This window comes from Pseudopipra pipra, chromosome 1, assembly GCF_036250125.1.
Source record: "Pseudopipra pipra isolate bDixPip1 chromosome 1, bDixPip1.hap1, whole genome shotgun sequence".
NCBI lineage: Eukaryota > Metazoa > Chordata > Aves > Passeriformes > Pipridae > Pseudopipra > Pseudopipra pipra.
Window position 1 is genome coordinate 13,342 of NC_087549.1, and position 27,805 is coordinate 41,146.

General features: G+C 64.9%; 2 protein-coding genes and 3 long non-coding RNA genes across 14 annotated transcripts in view; 2 read left to right on the forward strand and 3 right to left on the reverse strand.

The window, feature by feature from the left end:
• Positions 1-27,635, reverse strand: part of SHARPIN (SHANK associated RH domain interactor) — a 30,594-nt gene extending 2,959 nt beyond the window's left edge. The window contains 11 exon segments of the mRNA XM_064638983.1: positions 222-333; positions 3,053-3,213; positions 14,982-15,152; positions 16,635-16,766; positions 17,292-18,155; positions 18,187-18,525; positions 21,610-21,700; positions 23,286-23,427; positions 24,434-24,571; positions 26,713-26,953; positions 27,275-27,635. Coding sequence (XP_064495053.1) covers positions 222-333; positions 3,053-3,213; positions 14,982-15,152; positions 16,635-16,766; positions 17,292-18,155; positions 18,187-18,525; positions 21,610-21,700; positions 23,286-23,427; positions 24,434-24,571; positions 26,713-26,953; positions 27,275-27,595 — 2,712 coding nt within the window. The 5' untranslated portion in view covers positions 27,596-27,635.
• On the reverse strand, positions 6,886-14,521 carry LOC135422332 (basic salivary proline-rich protein 2-like). 2 transcript variants are annotated; one of them, XR_010434469.1, is made up of 2 exons: positions 14,091-14,223; positions 6,886-8,038 (listed from the first exon to the last, which is right to left on the reverse strand). XR_010434469.1 is itself a non-coding variant. In XM_064671441.1 (2 exons), exons 1-2 carry the CDS (start codon positions 14,486-14,488, stop codon positions 7,056-7,058), a joined length of 1,083 nt encoding a protein of 360 aa, XP_064527511.1. In that variant the 5' UTR covers positions 14,489-14,521; the 3' UTR covers positions 6,886-7,055. The 2 variants fall into 2 exon arrangements, 1 of the variants encoding a protein (XP_064527511.1); XM_064671441.1 differs by lacking the exon at positions 14,091-14,223 and adding an exon at positions 14,389-14,521.
• LOC135422119 (uncharacterized) lies at positions 12,099-13,762 on the reverse strand. 7 transcript variants are annotated; one of them, XR_010434363.1, is made up of 5 exons: positions 13,630-13,762; positions 13,231-13,587; positions 13,162-13,188; positions 12,886-12,958; positions 12,107-12,843 (listed from the first exon to the last, which is right to left on the reverse strand). It is a non-coding gene; the product is annotated as an uncharacterized LOC135422119 (long non-coding RNA). The 7 variants fall into 7 exon arrangements; XR_010434414.1 differs by having other exon boundaries at positions 13,231-13,564; positions 13,680-13,760; XR_010434398.1 differs by having other exon boundaries at positions 12,099-12,843; positions 13,277-13,762.
• On the forward strand, positions 18,675-19,625 carry LOC135422426 (uncharacterized). Its single transcript, XR_010434483.1, has 3 exons — positions 18,675-18,800; positions 18,934-19,334; positions 19,493-19,625. It is a non-coding gene; the product is annotated as an uncharacterized LOC135422426 (long non-coding RNA).
• On the forward strand, positions 20,271-21,174 carry LOC135422468 (uncharacterized). Of its 3 annotated transcripts, XR_010434502.1 has the most exons (5): positions 20,271-20,348; positions 20,389-20,711; positions 20,807-20,822; positions 20,939-21,051; positions 21,120-21,174. It is a non-coding gene; the product is annotated as an uncharacterized LOC135422468 (long non-coding RNA). The 3 variants fall into 3 exon arrangements; XR_010434512.1 differs by lacking the exons at positions 20,939-21,051; positions 21,120-21,174 and having other exon boundaries at positions 20,389-20,707; positions 20,802-20,878; XR_010434515.1 differs by lacking the exons at positions 20,939-21,051; positions 21,120-21,174 and having other exon boundaries at positions 20,389-20,683; positions 20,802-20,871.
• Positions 27,636-27,805: the final 170 nt, after the last annotated feature.

Consider the following 27,805-nt stretch of genomic DNA (forward strand, 5'->3'; position numbering starts at 1 on the left):
CATCCCGGAAGGGACACCCCAGGGACCCCCCCAGTGCCCCCCCAGTGACCCCCTAGTGACCCCCCCCGTACCCCCCAGTGCCCCCCAGCCCCACGCACCGCTCGGATCTCCCTCTCCTGCAGGTGACTGTCACAGGTGTAGGTGACAGGGACCCCCAGTGACCCCCCAGTGCCCCCCCCGTGCCCCCCAGTGCCCCCCCAGTGCCCCCCATGCCCACGCACCGCTCGGATCTCCCTCTCCTGCAGGTGACTGGCACAGGTGTAGGTGACATCCCGGAAGGGACACCCCACCAGCGGCTCCTCGCTGTAGTTGATCACCTGGCGCAGGCACTCCCTGGGAAAGGGGGGGGTCACCGGGGGGGTCCCGGGGCCAGGGGGGGCTCAGGGGGGGTCACCAGGCCAGGGGGGTTGGGGGAGGGTTCTGGGGGCCACTCCCTGTGAGGGTGGGGGGGCTCTGAGGGCTGGTCACAGAAATTGGGGGGTCTGGAGCTGTGCTGGGGGGGAGGGGGTGTCACTGTTCATGGGGGGGCTGAGGGGGTGTCACTGTTCATGGGGGGGTGTCACTGTTCATGGGGGGGCTCTGAGGGCAGGTCACAGTAATTGGGGGGGTCTGGAGCTGTGCTGGGGGGGAGGGGGTGTCACTGTTCATGGGGGGGCTGAGGGGGTGTCACTGTTCATGGGGGGTGTCACTGTTCATGGGGGGGCTCTGAGGGCAGGTCACAGTAATTGGGGGGGTCTGGAGCTGTGCTGGGGGTGAGGGGGTGTCACTGTTCATGGGGGGGTGTCACTGTTTGGGGGGGGCTCTGAGGGCAGGTCACAGTAATTGGGGGGTCTGGAGCTGTGCTGGGGGCTGAGGGGGGTGTCACTGTTCATGGGGGGGGCTCAGGGCTGGTCACAGTAACTGGGGGGGTCTGGTCACAGAAATTGGGGGGGTCTGGAGCTGTGCTGGGGGTGAGGGGGTGTCACTGTTCATGGGGGGGCTGAGGGGGGTGTCACTGTTCATGGGGGGGGTGTCACTGTTCATGGGGGGGTGTCACTGTTTGGGGGGGGCTCAGGGCTGGTCACAGTAACTGGGGGGGTCTGGAGCTGTGCTGGGGGTGAGGGGGTGTCACTGTTCATGGGGGGGTGTCACTGTTTGGGGGGCTCTGAGGGCAGGTCACAGTAACTGGGGGGTCTGGAGCTGTGCTGGGGGTGAGGGGGGTGTCACTGTTCATGGGGGGGGGTCTCAGGGCCAGTCACGGGGAGGGGCTCAGGGCTGGTCCTGGTGATGGTGGGGGGGTCTTGGGGCTGGTCACTGTGAGGGGGGGCTCAGGGCTGGTCCTGGTGACAGTGGGGGGGGTCTTGGGGCTGGTCATTGTGACAGTGGGGGGGGTCTCAGAGCTGGTCACTGTGATAGTGGGGGGGGTCACTGTGATGGGGGGGTCACTGTGATGGGGGGGGGTCCCAGGGCCAGCCCTAGGGGTGCTGTAGGGGGGTCTCAGAGCTGGTCACTGTGATGGGGGAGGTCACTGTGACAGTGGGGGGGGTCACTGTGATGGTGGGAGGGTCACTGTGATGGGAGGTGGTGCTGTAGGGGGGGTCTGGGGGTGCTGTAGGGGGGTCTGGGGGTGCTGTAGGGGGGTCTCAGGGCTGGTCACTGTGATGGGGGGTGGTGCTGTAGGGGGTCTGGGGGTGCTGCAGAGGGGTCTGGGGGTGCAGTAGGGGGGTCTGGGGGTGCTGTAGGGGGGTCTGGGGTCGCTGTAGGGGGTCTCAGGCCCATCCCCAGGGGGGGTCCCTCCCGGGTACCTGCAGAAGCTGTGCAGGCAGTCCCGCAGCAGGGGGGTCACTGTGATGGGGTGGTGTAGAGGGGTCTGGGGGTGCAGTAGGGGGTCTGGGGGTGCTGTAGGGGGGTCTGGGGTGCAGTAGGGGGGTCTGGGGTCGCTGTAGGGGGTCTGGGGTCGCTGTAGGGGGGTATGGGGTCGCTGTAGGGGGGGTCTGGGGTCGCTGTAGTGGGTCTGGGGTGCAGTAGGGGGGTCTGGGGTCGCTGTAGGGGGTCTGGGGTCGCTGTAGGGGGTCTGGGGGTGCTGTAGGGGGTCTCAGGGTTCCTCCCGGGTACCTGCAGAAGCTGTGCAGGCAGTCCCGCAGCAGGGGGGTCACTGTGATGGGGTGCAGTAGGGGGGTCTGGGGGTGCAGTAGGGGGTCTGGGGTCGCTGTAGTGGGTCTGGGGTGCAGTAGGGGGGGTCTGGGGGTGCTGTAGGGGGGTCCCGGGTACCTGCAGAAGCTGTGCAGGCAGTCCCGCAGCAGGGGGGTCACTGTGATGGGGGGGGGTGTAGAGGGGGTGCTGTAGGGGGGTCTGGGGTGCTGTAGGGGGGTCTGGGGGTGCAGTAGGGGGGTCTGGGGTGCTGTAGGGGGGTCTGGGGGTGCTGTAGGGGGTCTGGGGTGCAGTAGGGGGGTCTGGGGTGCTGTAGGGGGTCTCAGGGTCCCGGGTACCTGCAGAAGCTGTGCTGGCAGTCCCGCAGCAGGGGGGTCACTGTGATGGGGGGGGGTGTAGAGGGGGTGCTGTAGGGGGGTCTGGGGTGCTGTAGGGGGGTCTGGGGGTGCAGTAGGGGGGTCTGGGGTGCTGTAGGGGGGTCTGGGGGTGCTGTAGGGGGTCTGGGGTGCAGTAGGGGGGTCTGGGGTGCTGTAGGGGGTCTCAGGGTCCCGGGTACCTGCAGAAGCTGTGCTGGCAGTCCCGCAGCAGGGGGGTCACTGTGATGGGGTGGTGTAGAGGGGTCTGGGGTGCTGCAGAGGGGTCTGGGGTGCTGTAGGGGGGTCCCTCCCGGGGTACCTGCAGAAGCTGTGCAGGCAGTCCCGCAGCAGGGGGGTCACTGTGATGGGGTGCTGTAGGGGGGTCTGGGGTGCTGTAGGGGGGTCTGGGGTGCAGTAGGGGGGTGTCAGGGCTGTCCCCAGGGGGGGGTACCTGCAGAAGCTGTGCAGGCAGTCCCGCAGCAGGGGGGTCACTGTGATGGGGTGCAGTAGGGGGGTCTGGGGTGCTGTAGGGGGGTCTGGGGTGCAGTAGGGGGGTCCCGGGGTACCTGCAGAAGCTGTGCAGGCAGTCCCGCAGCAGCACCCCCTGCCCGGCCGGCACGTCCTGCAGGCAGATCCCACATTCCAGGGGCTCCGGGTTCGGCACCAGCTCCGACTCCTCCGCTCGCAGCAGCTGCTGGAAGTTCTGCTGCCGCTCCGCCTCCAGGGCCTGGGGGGAGGGAGAGGGATTGGGAACGGGAGCGGGAGTGGGGATGGGAGTGGGAATGGGATTGGGAACAGGAGTGGGATTGGGAACGGGATTGGGAATGGGATTGGGATGGGAATGGGATTGGGAATGGCAGAAGGATTGGGAATGGGAGTGGGAGTGGGAATGGGAGCGGGATTGGGAATGGCAAAGGGATTGGGAACGGGAACTGCCTCGCTGGGAATGGGGATGGGAACAGCCCCAGTGGGAACGGGAACAGCACCAGGGGGAATGGGAATGGTGAGGGACAGGCCCAGCAGGGATGGGAACAGCACCACTGGGAATGGGAACAGCACCAGTGGGAATGGGAACGGCCCCAGCAGGGATGGGAACAGCACCAGTGGGAATGGGAATGGTGAGGGACAGACCCAGCAGGGCTGGGAACGGTCCCAGTGGGAATGGGAACGGCACCAGGGGGAATGGGAACGGCACCAGGGGGAATGGGAATGGTGAGGGACAGGCCCAGCAGGGATGGGAACGGTCCCAGGACAAAACAAGAACGACACTGCCCATGGAACAGCCCAGCAGGGCCACTGGGAATGATCCCATCAGGAATGGGAACAGCTCTGGTAGGAGACAGGAACAGCCCCTCGGGGACGGGAACAGCCCCACTGAGGGGCAGGAATGGCACTGGCCATGGAACAGTCCCAGCAGGGAACAGGAACAGCCCCTCAGGAGCGGGAACAGGAATGGGAACAGGAATGGGAACAGGAATGGGAACAGGAATGGGAACGGCCTGTCAGGGACAGGAATGGCCCCAGTGGGAATGGGAACAGAGAGGGACAGAACTGTCAGGGTTTGTGCGATGAGAACAGTCCCTGTGGGAACAGGAACAGTCCCTGTGGGAATGGGAACAGCCCTGTCGGGTTGGGAACAGCCCCAGGCAGGAATGAGAGCCGCAAGGAACGGCCCCAGTAAGGAACAGCCCAGTCAGGACTGGGAATGGCTCCAGGGGTGGAAGGGGAATGAGCTCATCAGAAACAGGAACGGTCAGGGACAGGAACAGCCCGGCCAGGAATAGCAACAGACCCCTCAGGAATGGGAACAGACCCCTCAGGAATGGGAACAGACCCCTCAGGAATGGGAACGGCCCCTCAGGAATGGGAATGGCTCCAGCAGGAATGGGAACAGACCCCTCAGGAATGGGAACAGCCCCTCAGGAATGGGAACAGACCCCTCAGGAATGGGAATGGCTCCAGCAAGGATGGGAATGCCCCGGGCACGGAATGGGAACGGCCCTGGGCATGGAATGGGAACAGCCCCAGGCATGGAATGGGAACAGGCCCAGCAGGGACAGGAACAGCCCCGGGCAGGGAATGGGAACGGCCCCGGGCATGGAATGGGAACAGCCCTGGGCATGGAATGGGAACAGCCCTGGGCAGGGAATGGGAACAGCCCTGGGCATGGAATGGGAACAGCCCCGGGCATGGAATGGGAACAGCCCTGGGCAGGGAATGGGAACAGCCCTGGGCAGGGAATGGGAACAGCCCTGGGTATGGAATGGGAACAGCCCTGGGCATGGAATGGGAACAGCCCAGGAGGGACAGGAACAGCCCCGGGCAGGGAATGGGAACAGCCCCGGGCAGGGAATGGGAACAGCCCTGGGCAGGGAATGGGAACAGCCCTGGGCAGGGAATGGGAACAGCCCAGGAGGGACAGGAACAGCCCCAGGCAGGAACTGCCCCGTGAGGGGAATCCTGGTCATGGACTGGGAACTGTAAGGAATGGCACCAGTCACGGATGGGAATGGCCTGGGCAGGGAATGGGAACGTCCTGGGCAGGGAATGGGAATGGCCTGGGCAGGGAATGGGAATGTCCTGGGCAGGGAATGGGAATGGCCTGGTTAGGAATGGGAATGGCCTGGGCAGGGAATGGGAACAGCCTGGGCAGGGAATGGGAATGGCCTGGTTGGGAATGGGAATGTCCTGGTTGGGAATGGGAATGGCCTGGGCAGGGAACAGCCCCGGTCAGGGACACCCTGAGGGTCCCCAGGGACATTCTGGGGGCACTTTCCCCTATTTTGGCCCTGCAGACGCTGCAGGGGAGCCCCAGGATTGGGCTCTGCCCTGCTGGGAACAGGTTCCCCCCCCGCTGCTGCCCCCCAGACCCCCCCAGACCCCCCCAGTCACCCCCAGACCCCCCCAGTCACCCCCCAGACCCCCCCCAGACCCCCCCAGTCATCCCCCAGACCCCCCCAGTCATCCCCCAGACCCCCCCAGTCACCCTCAGACCCCCATAGACCCCCCCCCCAGACCCCCCCAGACCCCCCCAGCACAAGGAGCCGGCGGAGCCAGGTGGGTGGGACGAGGCTTTAATGGGGGCACAGGAACCGGGGACCCCAAACCGGGGCCACAGCTCAGGCAGGACCCCCCTCACCCCCCACTCCCATTCCCTCAGTGCCACAGGGACGGTGCTGGGAGAGGGCTGAGACCCCCCGAGCCTCAGAGACCCCCAAAGTGCAACCCCCCCCAATGTGAGACCCCTCGAGCCTCAGAGACCCCCAAAGTACAACCCCCCCAATGTGAGACCCCCCTGAGCCTCAGAGACCCCCAGAGCACAAACCCCCAATGTGAGACCCCCCCGAGCCTCAGAGACCCCCAGAGCACAAAAACATGAGACCCCCCGAGCCTCAGAGACCCCCAGAGCACAAACCCCCCCAACCTGAGACCCCCCCCGAGCCTCAGAGACCCCCAAAGTACAACCCCCCCAATGTGAGACCCCCCCGAGCCTCAGAGACCCCCAAAGTACAACCCCCCCAACCTGAGACCCCCAGAGCCTCAGAGACCCCCAAAATACAATCCCCCCAATGTGAGACCCCCCTGAGCCTCAGAGACCCCCAGAGCTCAACCCCCCCCAGCTGAGCCCCCCAGAGCACAACCCCCCTCATCTGAGCCCCCCCCTGAGCCTCAGAGACCCCCAGAGCTCAAACCCCCAACATGAGACCCCCAGAGCTCAAACCCTCCAGTGTGAGACCCCCCAAGCTGCAACTCCCTGAGTTCAGCCCCCCAACTGTGGTACCCACAGCACAAACCCCCCCAGCTGAGCCCCCCCCGAGCCTCAGAGACCCCCAGAGCTCAAACCCCCCCAACCTGAGCCCCCCAGGCTGCGATTCCCTGAGTTCAGCCCCCACCCGTGGTACCACAGCACGGCCCCCCCCAATGTGAGACCCCCCAAGCTGAGACCCCCCGAGCTCAACCCCCCCCAGCTGAGCCCCCCCTGAGCCTCAGAGACCCCCAGAGCTCAACCCCCCCAGCTGAGCCCCCCCAAGCTGCAATTCCCTGAGTTCAGCCCCCCAACCGTGGTACCCACAGCACAAACCCCCCAACCTGAGACCCCCAGAGCTCAAACCCCCCCAGCTGAGCCCCCCCTGAGCCTCAGAGACCCCCAGAGCTCAAACCCCCCCAACCTGAGACCCCCAGAGCTCAAACCCCCCCAGCTGAGCCCCCCAGAGCCTCAGAGACCCCCAGAGCTCAAACCCCCCCAACCTGAGCCCTCCAGAGCACAACCCCCCTCATCTGAGCCCCCCAGGCTGCGATTCCCTGAGTTCAGCCCCCACCCCGTGGTACCCCATAGCACAGCCCCCCCAACATGAGACCCCCCCTGAGCCTCAGAGCCCCCCAGAGCTCAAACCCCCCCAGCTGAGCCCCCCAGCTGCGATTCCCTGAGTTCAGCCCCCCCCCCGTGGTACCCCCAGCACGGCCCCCCCGGCCCCCCTGGGCCTGAGACCCCCCGAGCTGCCCCCCCTGAAGGGGCAGTGCTGGGACTGACCCCACTGACCCCCCTGACCCCCCTGACCCCCCCTGCCCTCACCCCGGGGGGTGGGACCCCCCTGTGAGCCCCCCCACCCCAGCGAGCGGCACATCCCCCCCCCCCCCCCGCAGAACGTTCCAGAACCCACCCGGGGCTGGGCATGGGGGGGTCAGGGGGGTCCCGGGGGTCTGGGGGATCCCGGGGGTCCAGAGGGGGTTCCCTGGGGGTCTCATGGGTCCAGAGGGGTCCCGGGGGTGTCCCTGGGGGTTCTGGGGGTCCCGGGGGTCCAGAGGGGTCCCGGGGGTGTCCCTGGGGGTTCGGGGGGTCCCGGGGGTTCCCAGGGGTCCAGAGGGGTCCCGGGGGTTCCCAGGGGTCCAGAGGGGTCCTGGGGGTTCCCAGGGGTCCAGAGGGGTCCCGGGGGTGTCCCTGGGGGTTCGGGGGGGCCGGATGGGTCCCGGGCAGAGTCCGTGGGGATCCCAGGAGGCCAGAGGGGGCTCTGGGGGTCTCGTGGGTCCGGGGGGGTCCTGGGGGTCTGGGGGGGCCCTGGGGGTCCCCTGGGGGTCTCGTGGGTCCAGGGGGGTCTCATGGGTCCGGGGGTTCCTGGGGGTCCCCTGGGGGTCTCGTGGGTCCAGGGGGGTCCTGGGGGTCTGGGGGGGTCCCGGGGGTCCCCTGGGGGTCTGGTGGGTGCGGGGGGGTCCCGGGGGTCTGGGGGGGTCCTGGGGGTCCCTAGGGGTCTCGTGGGTCTGGGGCATTTCCAGGGGTCCCTGGGGGTCTTGTGGGTCCCTGGGAGTCCCGGGGATCTGGGGGGGGTCCCGGGGATCTGGGGGGGTCCCGGGGGTCCCTGGGGGTCCTGTGGGTCCGGGGAGGTCCCGGGGGTCCCCTGGGGGTCCCGGGGATCTGGGGGGGTCCCGGGGGTCCCTGGGGGTCCTGTGGGTCCGGGGAGGTCCCGGGGGTCCCTGGGGGTCCCGGGGCACTATCCGAACTCGGAGCAGAGGTGGATGAAGTCCTCCAGGGACCCGGGGCCGTCCTCGCTCCGGGGCTGCTCCCGGCGGGATCCGGCAGAGGGAGAGAGAGGAGAAGGATCCGTCAGTGCCGGGCCCCGAGCCCCCCGGGGTCCCAGGGGAGCCCCCCCACGGGGCTGGGAATGGGGATGGATCCGGGGCTGGGAACAGATCCCGGGGCTGGGAATGGATCCTGGGAACAGATCCTGGGAACAGATCCTGGGGCTGGGAATGGGGATGGATCCCGGGGCTGGGAATGGATCCCGGGGCTGGGAATGGATCCTGGGGCTGGGAACAGATCCTGGGGCTGGGACCAGATCCTGGGGCTGGGACCAGATCCCGGGGCTGGGAATGGATCCCGGGGCTGGGAATGGATCCTGGGGCTGGGAATGGATCCCAGGGCTGGGAACAGATCCCAGGGCTGGGAACAGATCCTGGGGCTGTGGAATGGGGATGGATCCCGGGGCTGGGAACGGATCCCAGGGCTGGGAACAGATCCCGGGGCTGGGAATGGATCCCGGGGCTGGGAACAGATCCTGGGGCTGGGAACAGATCCTGGGGCTGGGAACAGATCCTGGGGCTGGGAATGGATCCTGGGAACAGATCCTGGGGCTGGGAATGGATCCTGGGGCTGGGAATGTGCCCCCTGACGGCTCCTCAGGGCAGGGGAGGGGAGTGTGGAGAGAGGGACCCCCTGATCCCGGGGGGATACTGCTGGATCCTGCTGGATCCTCCTGATCCCAGCACTGGCAGATCCCCCTGATCCAGCCCTGACAGATCCCCCTGATCCAGCACTGACAGATCCCCTGATCCCAGCACTGACAGATCCCCTGATCCAGCACTGACAGATCCCCTGATCCAGCACTGACAGATCCCCAGATCCAGCACTGACGGATCCCCTGATCCAGCACTGACAGATCCCCTGATCCAGCACTGACAGATCCCCCTGATCCAGCACTGACAGATCCCCTGATCCAGCACTGACAGATCCCCTGATCCAGCACTGACAGATCCCCAGATCCCAGCACTGACAGATCCCCAGATCCAGCACTGACGGATCCCCTGATCCAGCACTGACAGATCCCCTGATCCAGCACTGACAGATCCCCCTGATCCAGCACTGACAGATCCCCTGATCCCAGCACTGACAGATGCCCTGATCCCAGCACTGACAGATCCCCTGATCCCAGCACTGACAGATCCCCTGATCCCAGCACTGACAGATCCCCCTGATCCAGCACTGACAGATCCCCTGATCCAGCCCTGACAGATCCCTGATCCCAGCACTGACAGATCCCCTGATCCAGCACTGACAGATCCCCTGATCCAGCACTGACAGATCCCCTGATCCCAGCACTGACAGATCCCCTGATCCAGCACTGACAGATCCCCCTGATCCAGCACTGACAGATCCCCTGATCCAGCACTGACAGATCCCCTGATCCCAGCACTGACAGATCCCCTGATCCAGCACTGACAGATCCCCTGATCCAGCACTGACAGATCCCCTGATCCAGCACTGACAGATCCCCCTGATCCAGCACTGACAGATCCCTGATCCAGCACTGACAGATCCCCTGATCCAGCACTGACAGATCCCCTGATCCAGCACTGACAGATCCCCTGATCCAGCACTGACAGATCCCCCCAAATTCCAGCACTGTTGGATCCCCCAGTCCTGGCACTGCCACATCCTTCCAGTCCCAGTACTGGTGGATCTCCCGATCCTGGTACCTGCCCCTGGGGGTGTCACAGTCCCTGTCCCTGGGGGTGTCACAGCCCCTGCCCTGTCCCTGGGGGTGTCACAGCCCCTGTCCCTGGGGGTTGTCACAGCCCCTGTCCCTGGGGGTGTCACAGCCCCTGTCCCTGGGGGTGTCACAGTCCCTGTCCCTGGGGGTGTCACAGTCCCACCCTGTCCCTGGGGGTGTCACAGCCCCTGTCCCTGGGGGTGTCACAGTCCCTGTCCCTGGGGGTGTCACAGTCCCACCCTGTCCCTGGGGGTGTCACAGTCCCTGCCCTGCCCTGGGGGTGTCACAGTCCCTGTCCTGTCCCTGGGGGTGTCACAGATCCCACCCTGTCCCTGGGGGTGTCACAGTCCCTGCCCTGTCCCTGGGGGTGTCACAGTCCCTGCCCTGTCCCTGGGGGTGTCACAGCCCCTGTCCCTGGGGGTGTCACAGTCCCTGTCCCTGGGGGTGTCACAGTCCCTGTCCCTGGGGGTGTCACAGTCCCTGCCCTGGGGGTGTCACAGTCCCACCCTGTCCCTGGGGGTGTCACAGTCCCTGCCCTGTCCCTGGGGGTGTCACAGCCCCTGCCCTGTCCCTGGGGGTGTCACAGCTCCCACCCTGTCCCTGGGGGTGTCACAGTCCCTGCCCTGTCCCTGGGGGTGTCACAGTCCCCCCCCATCCCTGGGGGTGTCACAGCCCCTGTCCCTGGGGGTGTCACAGTCCCTGTCCCTGGGGGTGTCACAGTCCCTGTCCCTGTCCCTGGGGGTGTCACAGTCCCTGTCCCTGGGGGTGTCACAGTCCCTGTCCCTGGGGGTGTCACAGCCCCTGCCCTGTCCCTGGGGGTGTCACAGTCCCTGTCCCTGGGGGTGTCACAGTCCCTGCCCTGTCCCTGGGGGTGTCACAGCCCCTGTCCCTGGGGGTGTCACAGCTCCCACCCTGTCCCTGGGGGTGTCACAGTCCCCCCCCATCCCTGGGGGTGTCACAGCCCCTGTCCCTGGGGGTGTCACAGTCCCTGTCCCTGGGGGTGTCACAGTCCCTGTCCCTGGGGGTGTCACAGTCCCTGTCCCTGGGGGTGTCACAGCCCCTGTCCCTGGGGGTGTCACAGTCCCTGTCCCTGGGGGTGTCACAGCCCCTGTCCCTGGGGGTGTCACAGTCCCTGTCCCTGGGGGTGTCACAGTCCCTGTCCTGTCCCTGGGGGCGTCACAGCCCCTGCCCTGTCCCTGGGGGGGTGTCACAGTCCCACCCTGTCCCTGGGGGTGTCACAGTCCCTGTCCCTGGGGGTGTCACAGTCCCACCCTGTCCCTGGGGGTGTCACAGTCCCCCCCCATCCCTGGGGGTGTCACAGTCCCTGTCCCTGGGGGTGTCACAGTCCCCCCCCGTCCCTGGGGGTGTCACAGCTCCCCCCCCATCCCTGGGGGTGTCACAGTCCCCCCCTGTCCCTGGGGGTGTCACAGCCCCTGTCCCCGGGGGTGTCACAGCCCCTGTCCCTGGGGGTGTCACAGTCCCTGTCCCTGGGGGTGTCACAGCTCCCACCCTGTCCCCGGTGGTGTCACAGCCCCTGCCCTGTCCCTGGGGGTGTCACAGCCCCTGTCCCTGGGGGTGTCACAGCCCCTGTCCCTGGGGGTGTCACAGCCCCTGTCCCCGGGGGTGTCACAGCCCCTGTCCCTGGGGGTGTCACAGCCCCTGTCCCTGGGGGTGTCACAGCCCCTGTCCCTGGGGGTGTCACAGCCCCTGTCCTGTCCCTGGTGGTGTCACAGCCCCTGTCCCTGGGGGTGTCACAGTCCCTGTCCCTGGGGGTGTCACAGTCCCTGTCCCTGGGGGTGTCACAGTCCCTGTCCTGTCCCTGGGGGTGTCACAGTCCCTGTCCCTGGGGGTGTCACAGTCCCTGCCCTGTCCCTGGGGGTGTCACAGTCCCACCCTGTCCCTGGGGGTGTCACAGCCCCTGTCCCTGGGGGTGTCACAGCCCCTGTCCTGTCCCTGGGGGTGTCACAGCTCCCACCCTGTCCCTGGGGGTGTCACAGCCCCCACCCTGTCCCCGGGGGTGTCACAGTCCCTGTCCCTGGGGGTGTCACAGTCCCTGTCCCTGGGGTGTCACAGCCCCTGTCCCTGGGGGTGTCACAGTCCCTGCCCTGTCCCTGGGGGTGTCACAGTCCCTGTCCCTGGGGGTGTCACAGTCCCTGTCCCTGGGGGTGTCACAGCTCCCACCCTGTCCCTGGGGGTGTCACAGTCCCTGTCCCTGGGGGTGTCACAGTCCCTGCCCTGTCCCTGGGGGTGTCACAGTCCCTGTCCCTGGGGGTGTCACAGTCCCTGTCCCTGGGGGTGTCACAGTCCCTGTCCCTGGGGTGTCACAGCCCCTGTCCCTGGGGGTGTCACAGTCCCTGCCCTGTCCCTGGGGGTGTCACAGTCCCTGTCCCTGGGGGTGTCACAGTCCCTGTCCCTGGGGGTGTCACAGCTCCCACCCTGTCCCTGGGGGTGTCATAGCTCTCACCCTGTCCCTGGGGGTGTCACAGTCCCACCCTGTCCCTGGGGGTGTCACAGTCCCTGCCCTGTCCCTGGGGGTGTCACAGTCCCTGTCCCTGGGGGTGTCACAGCCCCTGCCCTGTCCCCGATCACCACCAGCCCCTTCCCGGGCAGATCCCGGTGCTGGATCCCCGACCCCTGCAGAGCCCCAGCCCCAGCTGGGTCTGGGGGTGTCTGTGTGACCCCCCCGTGCCCCATCCCATTCCCTGGAGCGGCGCAGGATCCCAGTGCCCCTCCCTGCAATCGCCGGATCCATCCCCTACTGCCGGACCCCCCGAGCCAGCACGGCCACAGCCCTGATCCCAGTACAGCCAGATCCCCCTGTGATCCCAGCACGGCCACATCCCTGATCCCAGTACAGCTGGATCCCTGATCCCAGTACAGCTGGATCCCTGATCCCAGTACAGCCACATCCCTGATCCCAGCACTGCCAGATCCCTGATCCCAGCACTGCCAGATCCCTGATCCCAGTACAGCCACATCCCTGATCCCAGCACGGCCACAGCCCTGATCCCAGCACTGCCAGATCCCTGATCCCAGCACTGCCACATCCCTGATCCCAGTACTGCCAGATCCCTGATCCCAGCACAGCCACAGCCCTGATCCCAGTACAGCCACATCCCTGATCCCAGTACAGCCACAGCCCTGATCCCAGCACTGCCAGATCCCTGATCCCAGCACTGCCAGATCCCTGATCCCAGTACAGCCACATCCCTGATCCCAGCACGGCCACAGCCCTGATCCCAGTACTGCCAGATCCCTGATCCCAGCATGACCACATCCCTGATCCCAGTACTGCCAGATCCCTGATCCCAGTACAGCCACATCCCTGATCCCAGTACTGCCACATCCCTGATCCCAGCACGGCCACAGCCCTGATCCCAGCACAGCCACATCCCTGATCCCAGCATGACCACATCCCTGATCCCAGCACTGCCACATCCCTGATCCCAGTACAGCTGGATCCCTGATCCCAGTACAGCCACATCCCTGATCCCAGCACGGCCACATCCCTGATCCCAGCACGGCCACATCCCTGATCCCAGTACTGCCAGATCCCTGATCCCAGTACAGCTGGATCCCCCTGTGATCCCAGCACTGCCACATCCCTGATCCCAGTACTGCCAGATCCCTGATCCCAGTACAGCCACATCCCTGATCCCAGCACAGCCACATGCCTGATCCCAGTACTGCCAGATCCCTGATCCCAGCACTGCCAGATCCCTCCCTGATCCCAGCACGGCCACATCCCTGATCCCAGTACAGCCACATCCCTGATCCCAGTACAGCCACATCCCTGATCCCAGCACGGCCACATCCCTGATCCCAGCACGGCCACATCCCTGATCCCAGCATGACCACATCCCTGATCCCAGTACTGCCACATCCCTGATCCCAGTACTGCTGGATCCCTCCCTGATCCCAGCACGACCACATCCCTGATCCCAGCACTGCCACATCCCTGATCCCAGTACAGCCAGATCCCTGATCCCAGCACTGCTGGATCCCCCCTGGCACTGCCCCATCCCTCCCTGATCCCAGTACTGCTGGATCCCCCTGTGATCCCATACCCCATGGATCCCCTGTGATCCCTTACCCCATATCCCATACCCCATGGATCCCATACCCCATGGATCCCATACCCCATGGATCCCCTGTGATCCCTTACCCCATAGCCCATACCCCATGGATTCCATACCCCATGGATCCCATACCCCATGGATCCCATACCCCATGGATCCCCTGTGATCCCTTACCCCATATCCCATACCCCATGGATTCCATACCCCATGGATCCCATACCCCATGGATCCCATACCCCATGGATCCCCTGTGACCCCATTACCTGCTGGCACTGCCGTGCCCCGTCCCGCTCCCTCTGCAGTCTCTGTCTCTCTATGGGGTCGGGTCGGTGCCCCCCTGGTACCCGGTACCCCATATCCCATATCCCATAGATCCCATATCCCATATCCCATATATCCCATTACCTGCTGGCACTGCCGTGCCCCGTCCCGCTCCCTCTGCAGCCTCTGTCTGTCTATGGGGTCGGGGCGGTGCCCCCCCGGTACCCGGTACCCCATACCCCATATCCCATAGATCCCATACCCCATATCCCATAGATCCCATATCCCATATCCCATTACCTGCTGGCACTGCCGTGCCCCGTCCCGCTCCCTCTGCAGCCTCTGTCTCTCTATGGGGTCGGGTCGGTGCCCCCCCGGTACCCGGTACCCCATATCCCATACCCCATAGATCCCATACCCCATATATCCCATACCCCATTACCTGCTGGCACTGCCGTGCCCCGTCCCGCTCCCTCTGGAGCCGCTGTCTCTCTATGGGGTCGGGTCGGTGCCCCCCCGGTACCCGGTACCCCATATCCCATATCCCATATATCCCATATCCCATATCCCATATATCCCATTACCTGCTGGCACTGCTGTGCCCCGTCCCACTCCCTCTGGAGCCGCTGTCTCTCTATGGGGTCGGGTTGGTGCCCCCCCGGTACCCGGTACCCCATATCCCATACCCCATAGATCCCATACCCCATATATCCCATACCCCATTACCTGCTGGCACTGCCGTGCCCCGTCCCGCTCCCTCTGGAGCCGCTGTCTCTCTATGGGGTCGGGGCGGTGCCCCCCCGGTACCCGGTACCCCATATCCCATATATCCCATATATCCCATACCCCATATCCCATATCCCACAGATCCCATATCCCATATATCCCATTACCTGCTGGCACTGCCGTGCCCCGTCCCGCTCCCTCTGGAGCCGCTGTCTCTCTATGGGGTCGGGGCGGTGCCCCCCCGGTACCCGGTACCCCGCGGGACGGGCACAGCTGCACATCTCACACCCGGGGCGGGTCGGCTTGTTGATGAACGTGCACGTGGGGCACGGCCAGCCCTGGGAATAATGGGAATAATGGGGATAATGGGAATAATGGGAATAATGGGAATAATGGGAACAATGGGAATGGGGCACGGCCAGCCCTGGGAACAATGGGAATAATGGGAATAATGGGAATAATGGGAATAATGGGAATGGGGCACGGCCAGCCCTGGGAACAATGGGAATAATGGGAATAATGGGAATAATGGGAATAATGGGAATAATGGGAATGGGGCACGGCCAGCCCTGGAACAGGGATAATGGGAATAATGGGAATGGGGCACGGCCAGCCCTGGGAACAATGGGAATAATGGGAATAATGGGAATAATGGGAATAATGGGAATAATGGGAATAATGGGAATGGGGCACGGCCAGCCCTGGGAACAATGGGAATAATGGGAATAATGGGAATAATGGGAATGGGGCACGGCCAGCCCTGGAACAGGGAATAGTGGGAATAATGGGAATAATGGGAATGGGAATGGGGCACGGCCAGCCCTGGGAATAATGGGAATGGGAATAATGGGAATAACGGGAATAAATGGGAATAACGGGAACGGGAATGGGGCACGGCCAGCCCTGGGAATAATGGGAATAATGGGAATAATGGGAATGGGGCACGGCCAGCCCTGGAATGGGAATGGAGGTCACTGGGAATGGGGATGGGGGCATGGCCAGCCCTGGAATGGGAATAATGGGAATGGGAATGGGAATGGGGGCATGGCCAGCCCTGGAATGGGAATAGCATCACTGGGAACGGGGGTACACCTAGGCTGGGAACAGGAATGGGAATGGAGATCCCTCAGGCCCCTGTGGGATCCCTCGGGCCCCCATGGGATCCCTCAATCCCTGTGGGATCACTCGGATCCCATGGGATCTCTCAGGCCCTGTGGGATCCCTCAGGGGATCCCTCAGCCCCCATGGGATCCCTCGATCCCCGTGGGATCACTTGGACCCCGTGGGATCCCTCAGGCCCCCCTGGGATCCCTCAGCCCCCATGGGATCCCTCAGGCCCCCGTGGGATCCCTCAATCCCCGTGGGATCCCTCAGGCCCCCCTGGGATCCCTCAATCCCTATGGGATCCCTCAGGCCCCCCTGGGATCCCTCAGCCCCCCTGGGATCCCTCAGGCCCCCCTGGGATCCCTCAATCCCCGTGGGATCCCTCAGCCCCCGTGGGATCCCTCAGGCCCCCATGGGATCCCTCAGCCCCCCTGGGATCCCTCAATCCCCATGGGATCCCTCAGCCCCCGTGGGATTCCTCAGGGGATCCCTCAGCCCCCATGGGATCCCTCAGGGGATCCCTCAGCCCCCGTGGGATCCCTCAGCCCCCATGGGATCCCTCAGGGGATCCCTCAGCCCCCGTGGGATCCCTCAGGGGGTCCCTCAGCCCCCGTGGGATCCCTCAGCCCCCGTGGGATCCCTCAGGGGATCCCTCAGCCCCCGTGGGATCCCTCAGCCCCCGTGGGATCCCTCAGGGGGTCCCTCAGCCCCCGTACCTGCTCGGGCTCGGGCGGTCCCGGCGCGGGGGGTCCCGGGGGGGGTCCCGGTGCCGTCCCGGAGCTGCAGCGAGTCCAGGTGCTGCTGGATCGTCCCGATGTCCAACCGGTCCCCTGGGTCAGGGACACGGCCTGGGGGGAGCAGAGTGAGGGACGGGAGGGGAGGGGAGGGGAGGGGAGGGAAGGTTTGGGAAGGTTTGGGAAGGTTTGGGAAGGTTTGGGAAGGTTTGGGAAGGGAAGGGAAGGTTTGGGAAGGGAAGGGAAGGTTTGGGAAGGGAAGGTTTGGGAAGGGAAGGTTTGGGAAGGGAAGGGAAGGTTTGGGAAGGGAAGGTTTGGGAAGGGAAGGGAAGGGAAGGTTTGGGAAGGGAAGGGAAGGGAAGGGAAGGTTTGGGAAGGGAAGGGAAGGGAAGGGAAGGGAAGGGAAGGGAAGGGAAGGGAAGGGAAGGGAGTAGGAAGGAGCAGGAGCAGGAGGAGGAGGAGAAGGAGGAAGGAGCAGGAGCAGGAGAAGGAGCAGGAAGGAGCAGGAGGAGGAGAAGGAGGAGCAGGAGGAAAGGAGCAGGAAGGAGCAGGAGCAGGAGGGGGAGCAGGAGCAGGAGGAGGAGGAGGAGGAAGGAGCAGGAGGAGGAGGCGGTGTGTCTGTACCCCGTGTGCCCGTACCCCGGTGAGGAGGAGAAGGAGCAGGAGGAAGGAGCAGCAGGAGCAGGAGGAGGAGGAGGAAGGAGCAGGAGCAGGAGAAGGAGCAAGAAGGAGCAGCAGGAGCAGCAGGAGGAGGAGGAGGAAGGAGCAGCAGGAGCAGCAGCAGCAGGAGGAGGAGGCAGTGTGCCCGTACCCCGGTGAGGAGGAGAAGGAGCAGGAGGAAGGAGCAGGAAGGAGCAGCAGGAGCAGGAGGAAGGAGCAGCAGGAGCAGGAGGAAGGAGCAGCAGGAGCAGCAGCAGCAGGAGGAGGAGGCAGTGTGCCCGTACCCCAGTGAGGAGGAGAAGGAGCAGGAGGAAGGAGCAGGAAGGAGCAGCAGGAGCAGGAGGAAGGAGCAGCAGGAGCAGGAGGAAGGAGCAGCAGCAGCAGCAGCAGCAGGAGGAGGAGGCAGTGTGCCCGTACCCCAGTGAGGAGGAGAAGGAGCAGGAGGAAGGAGCAGCAGGAGCAGGAGGAGGAGGAGCAGGAGGAAGGAGCAGCAGCAGCAGCAGCAGCAGGAGGAGGAGGCCATGTGCCCGTACCCAGGTGAGGAGGAGAAGGAGCAGGAGGAAGGAGCAGGAGCAGGAGAAGGAGCAAGAAGGAGCAGCAGGAGCAGCAGGAGGAGGAGGAGGAAGGAGCAGCAGGAGCAGCAGGAGGAGGAGGAGGAAGGAGCAGCAGGAGCAGCAGGAGGAGGAGGAAGGAGCAGCAGGAGCAGCAGCAGCAGGAGGAGGAGGCAGTGTGCCCGTACCCAGGTGAGGAGGAGAAGGAGCAGGAGGAAGGAGCAGGAGGAGCAGGAGCAGGAGGAGCAGGAGGAGGAGGAGGAAGGAGCAGCAGCAGCAGCAGCAGCAGCAGGAGGAGGAGGCCATGTGCCCGTACCCCGTTGAGGCACCGCGGGCCCCGCGTGGCTCCCTCGGTTCTCGTGGCTCCCTCGGCTCTCGTGGCTCCCTCGGCTCTCGTGGCTCCCTCGGTTCTCGTGGCTCCCTCGGCTCTCGTGGCTCCCTCGGTCCCCGTTGGCCGCCCCGTCCCCGGGCAGGGCCCGCAGCAGCGCCTGGGCCTGCTCGTGCCGCGTCAGCCCCGCCACCCCCGCCGACAGCAGGTACAGGAACGCGGCGTCCCCGTCCCGCCGCACCCCGTACGAGCCCACGGAGCGCCCGTCGGAGCACAGGCACTGCCCGATGATCCAGCGCTGCACGCGAGGGTGGAACCCCAGCTCCTGGAACACCTGTGGAGACACGGACATGGGGACAGGTCATGGGCATGGGAACAGCTCCTGGACATGGGAACAGCTCCTGGAACACCTGTGGAGACAGGGACATGGGGACAGGTCATGGGCATGGGAACAGATCCTGGAACACCTGTGGAGACACGGACATGGGGACAGGTCATGGACATGGGAACAGCTCCTGGAACACCTGTGGAGACAGGGACATGGGGACAGGTCATGGACATGGGAACAGCTCCTGGAACACCTGCGGGGAAACAGGGATATGGGGACAGGTCATGGACATGGGGACAGGTCATAGACATGGGAACAGCTCCTGGAACACCTGTGGAGACAGGGACATGGGGACAGGTCATGGACGTGGGAACAGCTCCTGGACATGGGAACAGCGCCTGGACATGGGAACAGCTCCTGGGACACCTGCGGGGAGAGACGGACATGGGGACAGGTCATGGACATGGGAACAGCTCCTGGGACACCTGTGGAGACAGGGACATGGGAACAGGTCATGGACGTGGGAACAGCTCCTGGGACACCTGCGGGGAGAGACGGACATGGGGACAGGTCATGGACATGGGAACAGCTCCTGGACATGGGAACAGCTCCTGGAACACCTGCGGGGAGACAGGGACATGGGGACAGCTCCTGGACATGGGAACAGCTCCTGGACATGCGAACAGCTCCTGGAACACCTGTGGGGAGAGACGGACATGGGGACAGGTCCTGGGAGAGACAGACATGGGAACAGCTCCTGGACATGGGAACAGCTCCTGGAACACCTGTGGGGAGAGACAGGGATATGGGAACAGGTCATGGACACGGGAACAGCTCCTGGACATGGGAACAGCTCCTGGACATGGGAGCAGCTCCTGCAACACCTGTGGGGACAGGGGAGACAGACAGGGGAACAGGTCCTGGACATGGAAACAGCTCCTAGGACAGGAGAGACAGGAGGAGCTGGGAACAGCTCCTGGGACACCTGCGGGGACAGGGGAGACAGGGATATGGGAACAGCTCCTAGACACGGGAACAGCTCCTGCAACACCCGTGGGGACAGGGGAGACACACATGGGAACAGCTCCTGGGAGAGACAGGGAGATGGGAACCAGCTCCTAGACATGGGAACCAGCTGCTGGGAGAGGAGAGACATGGGAATCAGCTCCTGGGACACCTGGGACAGGAGACAGGGACATGGGAACCCAGCTCTTGGAACACCTGGGACAGGGACAGGAGAGACAGGGACATGGGAACAGCTCCTGGACATGGGAACAGCTCCTGGGACACCTGTGGGGGACAGGAGGGGCAGGGATATGGGAACAGCTCCTGGGAGAGACAGGGACATGGGAACAGCTCCTGGGAGAGACAGGGACATGGGAACAGCTCCTGGGACAGGAGGAACAGGGACAGGGGAGACAGGGATATGGGAACAGCTCCTGGGACACCCTGGGGGGAGATGCAGGTGAGATCCTGGGTGAGCTCCGAGGTGAGATCCCAGGTGAGCCCCGTGACCCAGGTGACACCCCAGGTGAGCCAGGGGTCCCATTCTCCCCCAGGTGAGCCCCAGGTAAGATCCAGGTGAGATCCCAGGTGAGCCAGGGGTCCCATTCTCCCCCAGGTGAGCCCCAGGTAAGATCCAGGTGAGATCCCAGGTGAGCCAGGGGTCCCATTCTCCCCCAGGTGAGCCCCAGGTAAGATCCAGGTGAGATCCCAGGTGAGCCAGGGGTCCCATTCTCCCCCAGGTGAGCCCCAGGTGAGTCCCAGGTGAGATCCCAGGTGAGCCAGGGGTCCCATTCTCCCCCAGGTGAGCCCCAGGTAAGATCCAGGTGAGATCCCAGGTGAGCCAGGGGTCCCATTCTCCCCCAGGTGAGCCCCAGGTAAGATCCAGGTGAGATCCCAGGTGAGCCTCCAGGAGATCCCGGGAGTCCCATTTTCCCCCAGGCCAGGCTCTGGCTCAGCCCTCAGGTGACCTCAGGTGATCCTGGGGATCCCACCCCCCTCCCCGGGCCGGGGTCTGGGACACAGGTGAGATCCCAGGTGAGATCCCAGGTGCCCCCCAGGTGAGTTCCAGGTGCCCCCAGGTGAGTTCCAGGTGAGATCCCAGGTGAGTTCCCAGGAGAGTTCCCAAGTGAGATCCCAGGTGAGTTCCAGGTGCCCCCAGGTGAGTTCCCAGGTGAGTTCCCAGGTGAGTTCCCAGGAGAGTTCCCAGGAGAGTTCCCAAGTGAGATCCCAGGTGAGTTCCAGGTGCCCCCGAGGTGAATTCCCAAGTGAGATCCCAGGTGAGTTCCAGGTGCCCCCAGGTGAGTTCCAGGTAAGTTCCCAGGTGCCCCCAGATGAGATCCCAGATGAGTTCCCATGTGAGTTCCAGGTAAGTTCCCAGGTGAGTTCCCAGATGAGTTCCCAGGTGAGTTCCCAGGTGAGTTCCCAGGTGCCCCCAGGTGAGTTCCAGGTAAGTTCCCAGGTGAGTTCCCAGGTGCCCCCAGGTGAGTTCCAGGTAAGTTCCCAGGTGCCCCCCAGGTGAGTTCCCAGGTGCCCCCAGGTGAGTTCCCAGGTGAGTTCCCAGGTGCCCCCAGGTGAGTTCCCAGATGAGTTCCCAGGTGAGTTCCAGGTGAGTTCCAGGTGCCCCCAGGTGCCCTCAGGTGAGTTCCAGGTAAGTTCCCAGGTGAGTTCCCAGATGAGTTCCCAGGTGAGTTCCCAGGTGCCCCCCAGGTGAGTTCCAGGTGAGATCCCAGGTGAGTTCCCAGGAGAGTTCCCAAGTGAGATCCCAGGTGAGTTCCAGGTGCCCCCAGGTGAGTTCCCAGGTGAGTTCCCAGGTGAGTTCCCAGGAGAGTTCCCAGGAGAGTTCCCAAGTGAGATCCCAGGTGAGTTCCAGGTGCCCCCGAGGTGAATTCCCAAGTGAGATCCCAGGTGAGTTCCAGGTGCCCCCAGGTGAGTTCCAGGTAAGTTCCCAGGTGCCCCCAGGTGAGTTCCAGGTAAGTTCCCAGGTGAGTTCCCAGATGAGTTCCCAGGTGAGTTCCCAGGTAAGTTCCCAGGTGAGTTCCAGGTGCCCCCCGGTGCCCCCAGGTGAGTTTTGGGTGCCCCCCGTACCTGCTCCTTGAGGGTGCCGATGGTGAGGTGGGGCCGCACCCGCAGGGTGATGTTGGCCGAGGACGTGGCGTCTTCCACCCACACGGCCATGCTGGAACGACACCGGATAACGGGATAACGGGATAACGACACCGGGACAGCAGGATAACGGGATAACGACACCGGGACACGGGATAACGGGGGGTACAGGGCAGCAGGACACGGGATAACGGGATGGGGGACACCGGGATAACGACACCGGGACACGGGATAACGGGATAACGTGGGGCACGGGGACAACGACACCGGGACACGGGATAATGTGGGGCACGGGGCACGGGGCCACGGGATAATGGGATAATGGGGTAACGTGGGGTACGGGGGACAACGGCACCGGGACGCGGGATAACAGGATAACGTGGGGCACGGGGCACCAGGACACGGGATAACGGGGCACTGGGACAGTGGGATACAGGGATATTGGGATATAGGGATACGGGGATACAGGGATACTGGAATAGCAGGGTACTGGGATACAAGGATATTGGGATATAGGGATACGGGGATACTGGGATACTGGGATATAGGGATACTGGAATACAAGGATACTGGGATAGTGGGATACTGAGATACTGGGATACTGAGATACTGGGGTATAGGGATATTGGGATACACAGATACTGGGATACAGGGATACTGGGATACAGAGATAGTGGGATACTGAGATACTGGGATAAAGCGATATTGAGATAGTGTGATACAGGAATATTGGAATACAGGGATACTGAGAAACTGGGATACAAGGATATTGGGATACTGGGATATTGAGATAAAGGGATACTGCGATACACAGATACTGGGATACTGGGATACAGGAATACTGGGATACTGGGATACAGGGACATTGGGATCGGGGTGCAGAGACTCAAAGAGAGAGAGACAGGAGAGGGACCCAGAAAGTGAAAAAAGAAACAGAAAGGAAAAGGGAAGGAGACAAAAGAGGAAGAGGAAGAAAAAGAAAGGAAAAAAAGGAGAAAAAGAAAGCAGGGAAGGGAAGGAAGAGGAAGAGGAGGCAGAGGAGGATGAAGGCTCACCTGACAACCCCCCCGGGGATTGGGGATCTCCCACATGCAGAGGATGAGCAGGAGGGATGAAGAAAAGGAAAAAGGAGGAGGAGGAGGAGGAAGGAGAAGGAGGAGGAGGAAGGAGAAGGAGGAGGAGGAAGGAGAAGGAGATAGGGGATGAAGGAAGAGGAAGGAGGAGGAGGAAGGAGAAGGAGATAGGGGATGAAGGAAGAGGAAGGAGGAGGAGGAGGAGAGGAATGAAGGAGGAGGAGGCAGGGGATGAAGGAGGAAGAAGAGAGAGATGAAAGAGAAGGAGGCAAAGGAGGAAAGAGGAGGAGGAGGAAGGAAGAGGAGGAGAGGGATGAAGGAGGAGGAGGAGGAGGATGAAGGAGAAGAGGGATGAAGAAGGAGACTGAAGGAGGAGAAGGATGAAGAAGGAGGAGGAGAGGGATGAAGAATGAGGAGGTGGAAGGAGGAGGCAGGGGATGAAGAAGGAGGCAGGGGATGAAGAAGGAGGCAGGGGATGAAGAAGGAGGCAGGGGATGAAGAAGGAGGCAGGGGATGAAGGAGGAGGAGGCTGAATGAGGAGAAGGTAGAGGCTGACTGAGGAGGAGGAGGGTGCTGAAGGCTGACCTGAGCTCCCCCCCGGGGTAGTTGGTGTCCCTCAGGCTCACGCTCAGCTCCGTGTGGTGCCGCGCCAGCAACGCCGCGCTCTGAGCGGCCACCGCCTCGTCCCCCGCGGAGATGGCATCGGCCAGGCGGAGGCACAGCTCCTCTGGGGACAGGGGGGACAGGGGGGGACAGGGGGGACACTGAGGGACAGCACTGACACCCCACACACCCCACACACCCCATGGCATCGGCCAGGCGGAGACACAGCTCCTCTGGGGACAGGGGGGGACAGGGGGGGACAGGGGGGACACTGAGGGACAGCACTGACACCCCACACACCCCATGGCATCGGCCAGGCGGAGGCACAGCTCCTCTGGGGACAGGGGGGACAGGGGGGACACTGAGGGACAGCACTGACACCCCACACACCCCATGGCATCGGCCAGGCGGAGGCACAGCTCCTCTGGGGACAGGGGGGGACAGGGGGGACAGGGGGGACACTGAGGGACAGCACTGACACCCCTGGGGACAGGGGGGACACTGAGGGACAGCACTGACACCCCACACACCCCATGGCATCGGCCAGGCGGAGGCACAGCTCCTCTGGGGACAGGGGGACACTGAGGGACAGCACTGACACCCCACACACCCCACACACCCCATGGCATCGGCCAGGCGGAGGCACAGCTCCTCTGGGGACAGGGGGACACTGAGGGACACTGAGGGACAGCACTGACACCCCACACACCCCATGGCATTGGCCAGGCGGAGGCACAGCTCCTCTAGGGACAAGGGGGACAATGAGGGACAGGGGGGACACAGGGGGACAGCACTGACACCCCACACACCCCAGAGCCCACCCAGAGCAGGAAGGGCCCGGCCTGGGGACCCCACAGGGACAGGAGGGGACACTGGGGGGGAAATCGGGCTCTGCCCCCAGGGAACAGGGACAGGACGAGGGGAAACGGCCCCAAACTGTGCCAGGGGAGGCTCAGGTGGGATTTTGGGAAAATCCCTCCTGGAAAAGGTTGCCCAGCCCCGGAGTCCCCACCCCTGGGGGACGGAGCATCCCTGGGGAGGTGGCACTTGGGGACAGGGGCAGGGCAGGGCTGGGGGGGGGCACTCAGGGGCGTTTCCCAGCTCCGGGATCCCCAGATTTCCCGGGATACCTCTCTCTGCCAGCTCCAGGGTCTGCAGCTCCTCCGGGTCCTGCTCCGGGTCCGCCGCGGGTAGGGACGGGGGCGGGGCCTCGGGGGCTGTCCCGGTGTCCCCCGGGGCTGTCCCCGCGTCCCCCGGGGCCTCCGAGGCTGTGGGGGCACGGCAGGGCTGGCACCGGCCCCCCTGGCCCCAGGGGTCCCTCCCGAGGGCAGAGGGGACACCCCCTGGGAATGGTGTCCCCCCCAGGAATGGTGTCCCCCCCTGGGAATGGTGTCCCCAGCCCGTGTCCCAGGGCACAGGGGACACCCCCTGGGAATGGTGTCCCCCCCGGGAATGGTGTCCCCAGCCCGTGTCCCAGGGCACAGCCACCCCAGGACCCCCGAGGAGGGGATACCCCCTGGGAATGGTGTCCTCCCCTGGGAATGGTGTCCCTCCCTGGGAATGGTGTCCCCAGCCCATGTCCCAGGACAGAGCCACCCCCGGGACCCCCGAGGAGGGGACACCCCCTGGGAATGGTGACCCCCCCTGGGAATGGTGTCCCTCCCTGGGAATGGTGTCCCCAGCCCGTGTCCCAGGGCAGAGCCACCCCCAGGACCCCCGAGGAGGGGACACCCCCTGGGAATGGTGTCCCCCCCTGGGAATGGTGTCCCCTCCGGGAATGGTGTCCCCAGCCCGTGTCCCAGGCAGAGCCACCCCCAGGACCCCGAGTGTCCAGGACAGGGGGAGGGGACACCCCTGGGAATGGTGACCCCCCCTGGGAATGGTGTCCCCTCCTGGGAATGGTGACCCCCCCCCGGGAATGGTGTCCCCAGCCCATGTCCCAGGCACAGCCACCCCCAGGCCCCCTGTACAGGACAGGGGGAGAGGACACTCCTTAGGAATGGTGTCCCCAGCCCGTGTCCCAGGCAGAGCCACCCCCAGGACCCCCGAGTGTCCAGGACAGGGGGAGGGGGCACCCCACGGACCTTCCGGGGTCACCCGAGGGATCAGCTCCCTCCTGGCACCAGGGTGGGACTGTCACCCCGTCCCCGTGTCACTGCCCCGGCTGTGTCACCCAGCCCCAAATCCCTGTGCCCAGCCCTATGTCCCTGTCCCCAGTCCCATATCCCTGTCCCCATATCCCTGTTCCCAGCCTCATATCCCTGTCCCCATCCCCATATCCCTCTCCCCAGCCCCATACCCCTGTCCCCAGTCCCATATCCCTGTCCCCATCCCCATATCCCTCTCCCCAGCCCCATACCCCTGTCCCCAGTCCCATATCCCTGTCCCCATCCCCATATCCCTGTCCCCAACCCCATATCCCTGTCCCTATCCCCATATCCCTGTCCCCATCCCCATATCCCTGTCCCCATCCCCATATCCCTGTCCCTATTCCCATATCCCTGTCCCTATTCCCATATCCCTGTCCCCATCCCCATATCCCTGTCCCCAACCCCATGTCCCTGTCCCCATCCCCATATCCCTGTCCCCAGTCCCATATCCCTGTCCCCATATCCCTGTCCCCATCCCCATATCCCTCTCCCCAGCCCCATACCCCTGTCCCCAGTCCCATATCCCTGTCCCCATCCCCATATCCCTGTCCCCAACCCCATATCCCTGTCCCTATCCCCATATCCCTGTCCCCATCCCCATATCCCTGTCCCCATCCCCATATCCCTGTCCCTATTCCCATATCCCTGTCCCTATTCCCATATCCCTGTCCCCATCCCCATATCCCTGTCCCCAACCCCATGTCCCTGTCCCCATCCCCATATCCCTGTCCCCAGTCCCATATCCCTGTCCCCATATCCCTGTTCCCAGCCTCATATCCCTGTCCCCATCCCCATATCCCTGTCCCTATTCCCATATCCCTGTCCCTATCCCCATATCCCTGTCCCCAGCCCCATATCCCTCTCCCCAGCCCCATACCCCTGTCCCCATCCCCATATCCCTGCCCCCAGCCCCATGGCCCTGTCCCAAGTCCCAAATCCCTGCCCCCAGCCCCATACCCCTCTCCCCAGTCCCAAATCCCTGCCCCCAGCCCCATATCCCTGTTCCCAGCACCAAATCCCTGTCCCTGTTCCCTGTGTCCCTGTCCCCAGCCCCATATCCCTGTACCCATCCCCATATCCCTGTCCCCACATCCCTGTCCCCAGCCCCAAATCCCTGCCCCCATCCCCATATCCCTCTCCCCAGTCCCATATCCCTGTCCCACCACCTTGGCTGTGTCCCCCTGTCCCCAGCCCTGTCCCCCTGTCCCCCCGTCCCCGTGTCCCCCTGTCCCGTCCCCCTGTCCCCGTCCCTGTCCCACCTCTCCGGGCCTCCCTGAGGGAGCTGCTCAGCACCGTCCACCACTGCTGTGCCTCCCGCTCCTCGGGGAACCGCAGGGTCACCGTGGCCGGGCCCGTCCCCGGTGCCGTCCCTGTCCCTGTCCCCGATCCCGGTCCCGGTCCCGATCCCGGTCCCGATCCCGGTCCCGGCAGCTCCAGCTCGTGGCTCGCGGGGCCCCGCACGCGGTAGGACACGTCCCGCAGGTCGAACTCTGCCAGGGGCTGGGACAGACGGACAGACGGACAGAGGGACACGGGGGGGGAGCGGAGTCACGACACGGCTCCTGTCGCGACAGCGCCGCGACACAAACCCCGCCCCCAACGCCATCAGCTCCGCCCCCACCCCGGCCCCCCCCGGGACGTTCCCTCGATGGCAATGCCAAGGGCTCCCGGGGGCGATCCCGGAGCCTCCGGATCCCGAGTTCCGGGCGGGAATTCCGCGGGAATTCCGCGGGAGCGGCACCGAACCCCCCGCCCCCCCCCGCCCCGCACCCACACCCGCGGAGCCCCCCGAGGGTCCCTCCGCCCCCCGCCCGCCCTCACCGCGCCCCCTCCCGCCTCCGGCAGCCTCAGCCCGAGGCGGAAGCGGCGGCGGCCGCCGGGGGCCGGTTCCACGCTGAGCTGCAGGCGGAGCGCGGCGCCGGCGGCGGCCGCGGGCAGGAGGCGGGAGGGCGCGGCGAGCTGCGCCCGCGCCGCCATCAGCACGGTGGCAGGCAGCGGGAGCGGCGGCGGGAGCGGCCCCGCGGCAGGAGGCGGGAGAGAGCCCGGGGCAGAGCTCGGGGCAGAGCTCGGGGCAGAGCCCGGGGCAGAGCCCGCGGCAGGGCCCGCGGCAGGGCCCGGCCCGGGCGCTCCGGGCGCCGCCATAGCGGCCGCGCCACTTCCGGCCTTCTGCCCGGTCCGACGGCGAACCGGCACCCCGGGGGGGGGGCGGGGAGAGGGAAACGCGGCTCCGCGCGCGGCAGTTCCGGGATCGAACGTTCCGCCCGTAACCACGCCCCCTGATTGTGCTGATCACGCCCCCCCTCCCCGCGCGCGCCCCGGCCCCGCCCCCCGCGGTGATTGACAGCCGCCCCC

Bases quoted from the DNA above. Each gene is read 5' to 3' on its own strand.
- LOC135422332 (XM_064671441.1), bottom strand. From the start codon at position 14,488: ATGGGATATGGGGTACCGGGTACCGGGGGGGCACCGACCCGACCCCAT. The intron at 8,039-14,388 runs GTAATGGGATAT...CGCCGGGAGCAG, and splicing joins GGGCACGGCAGTGCCAGCAG to CCCCGGAGCGAGGACGGCCC.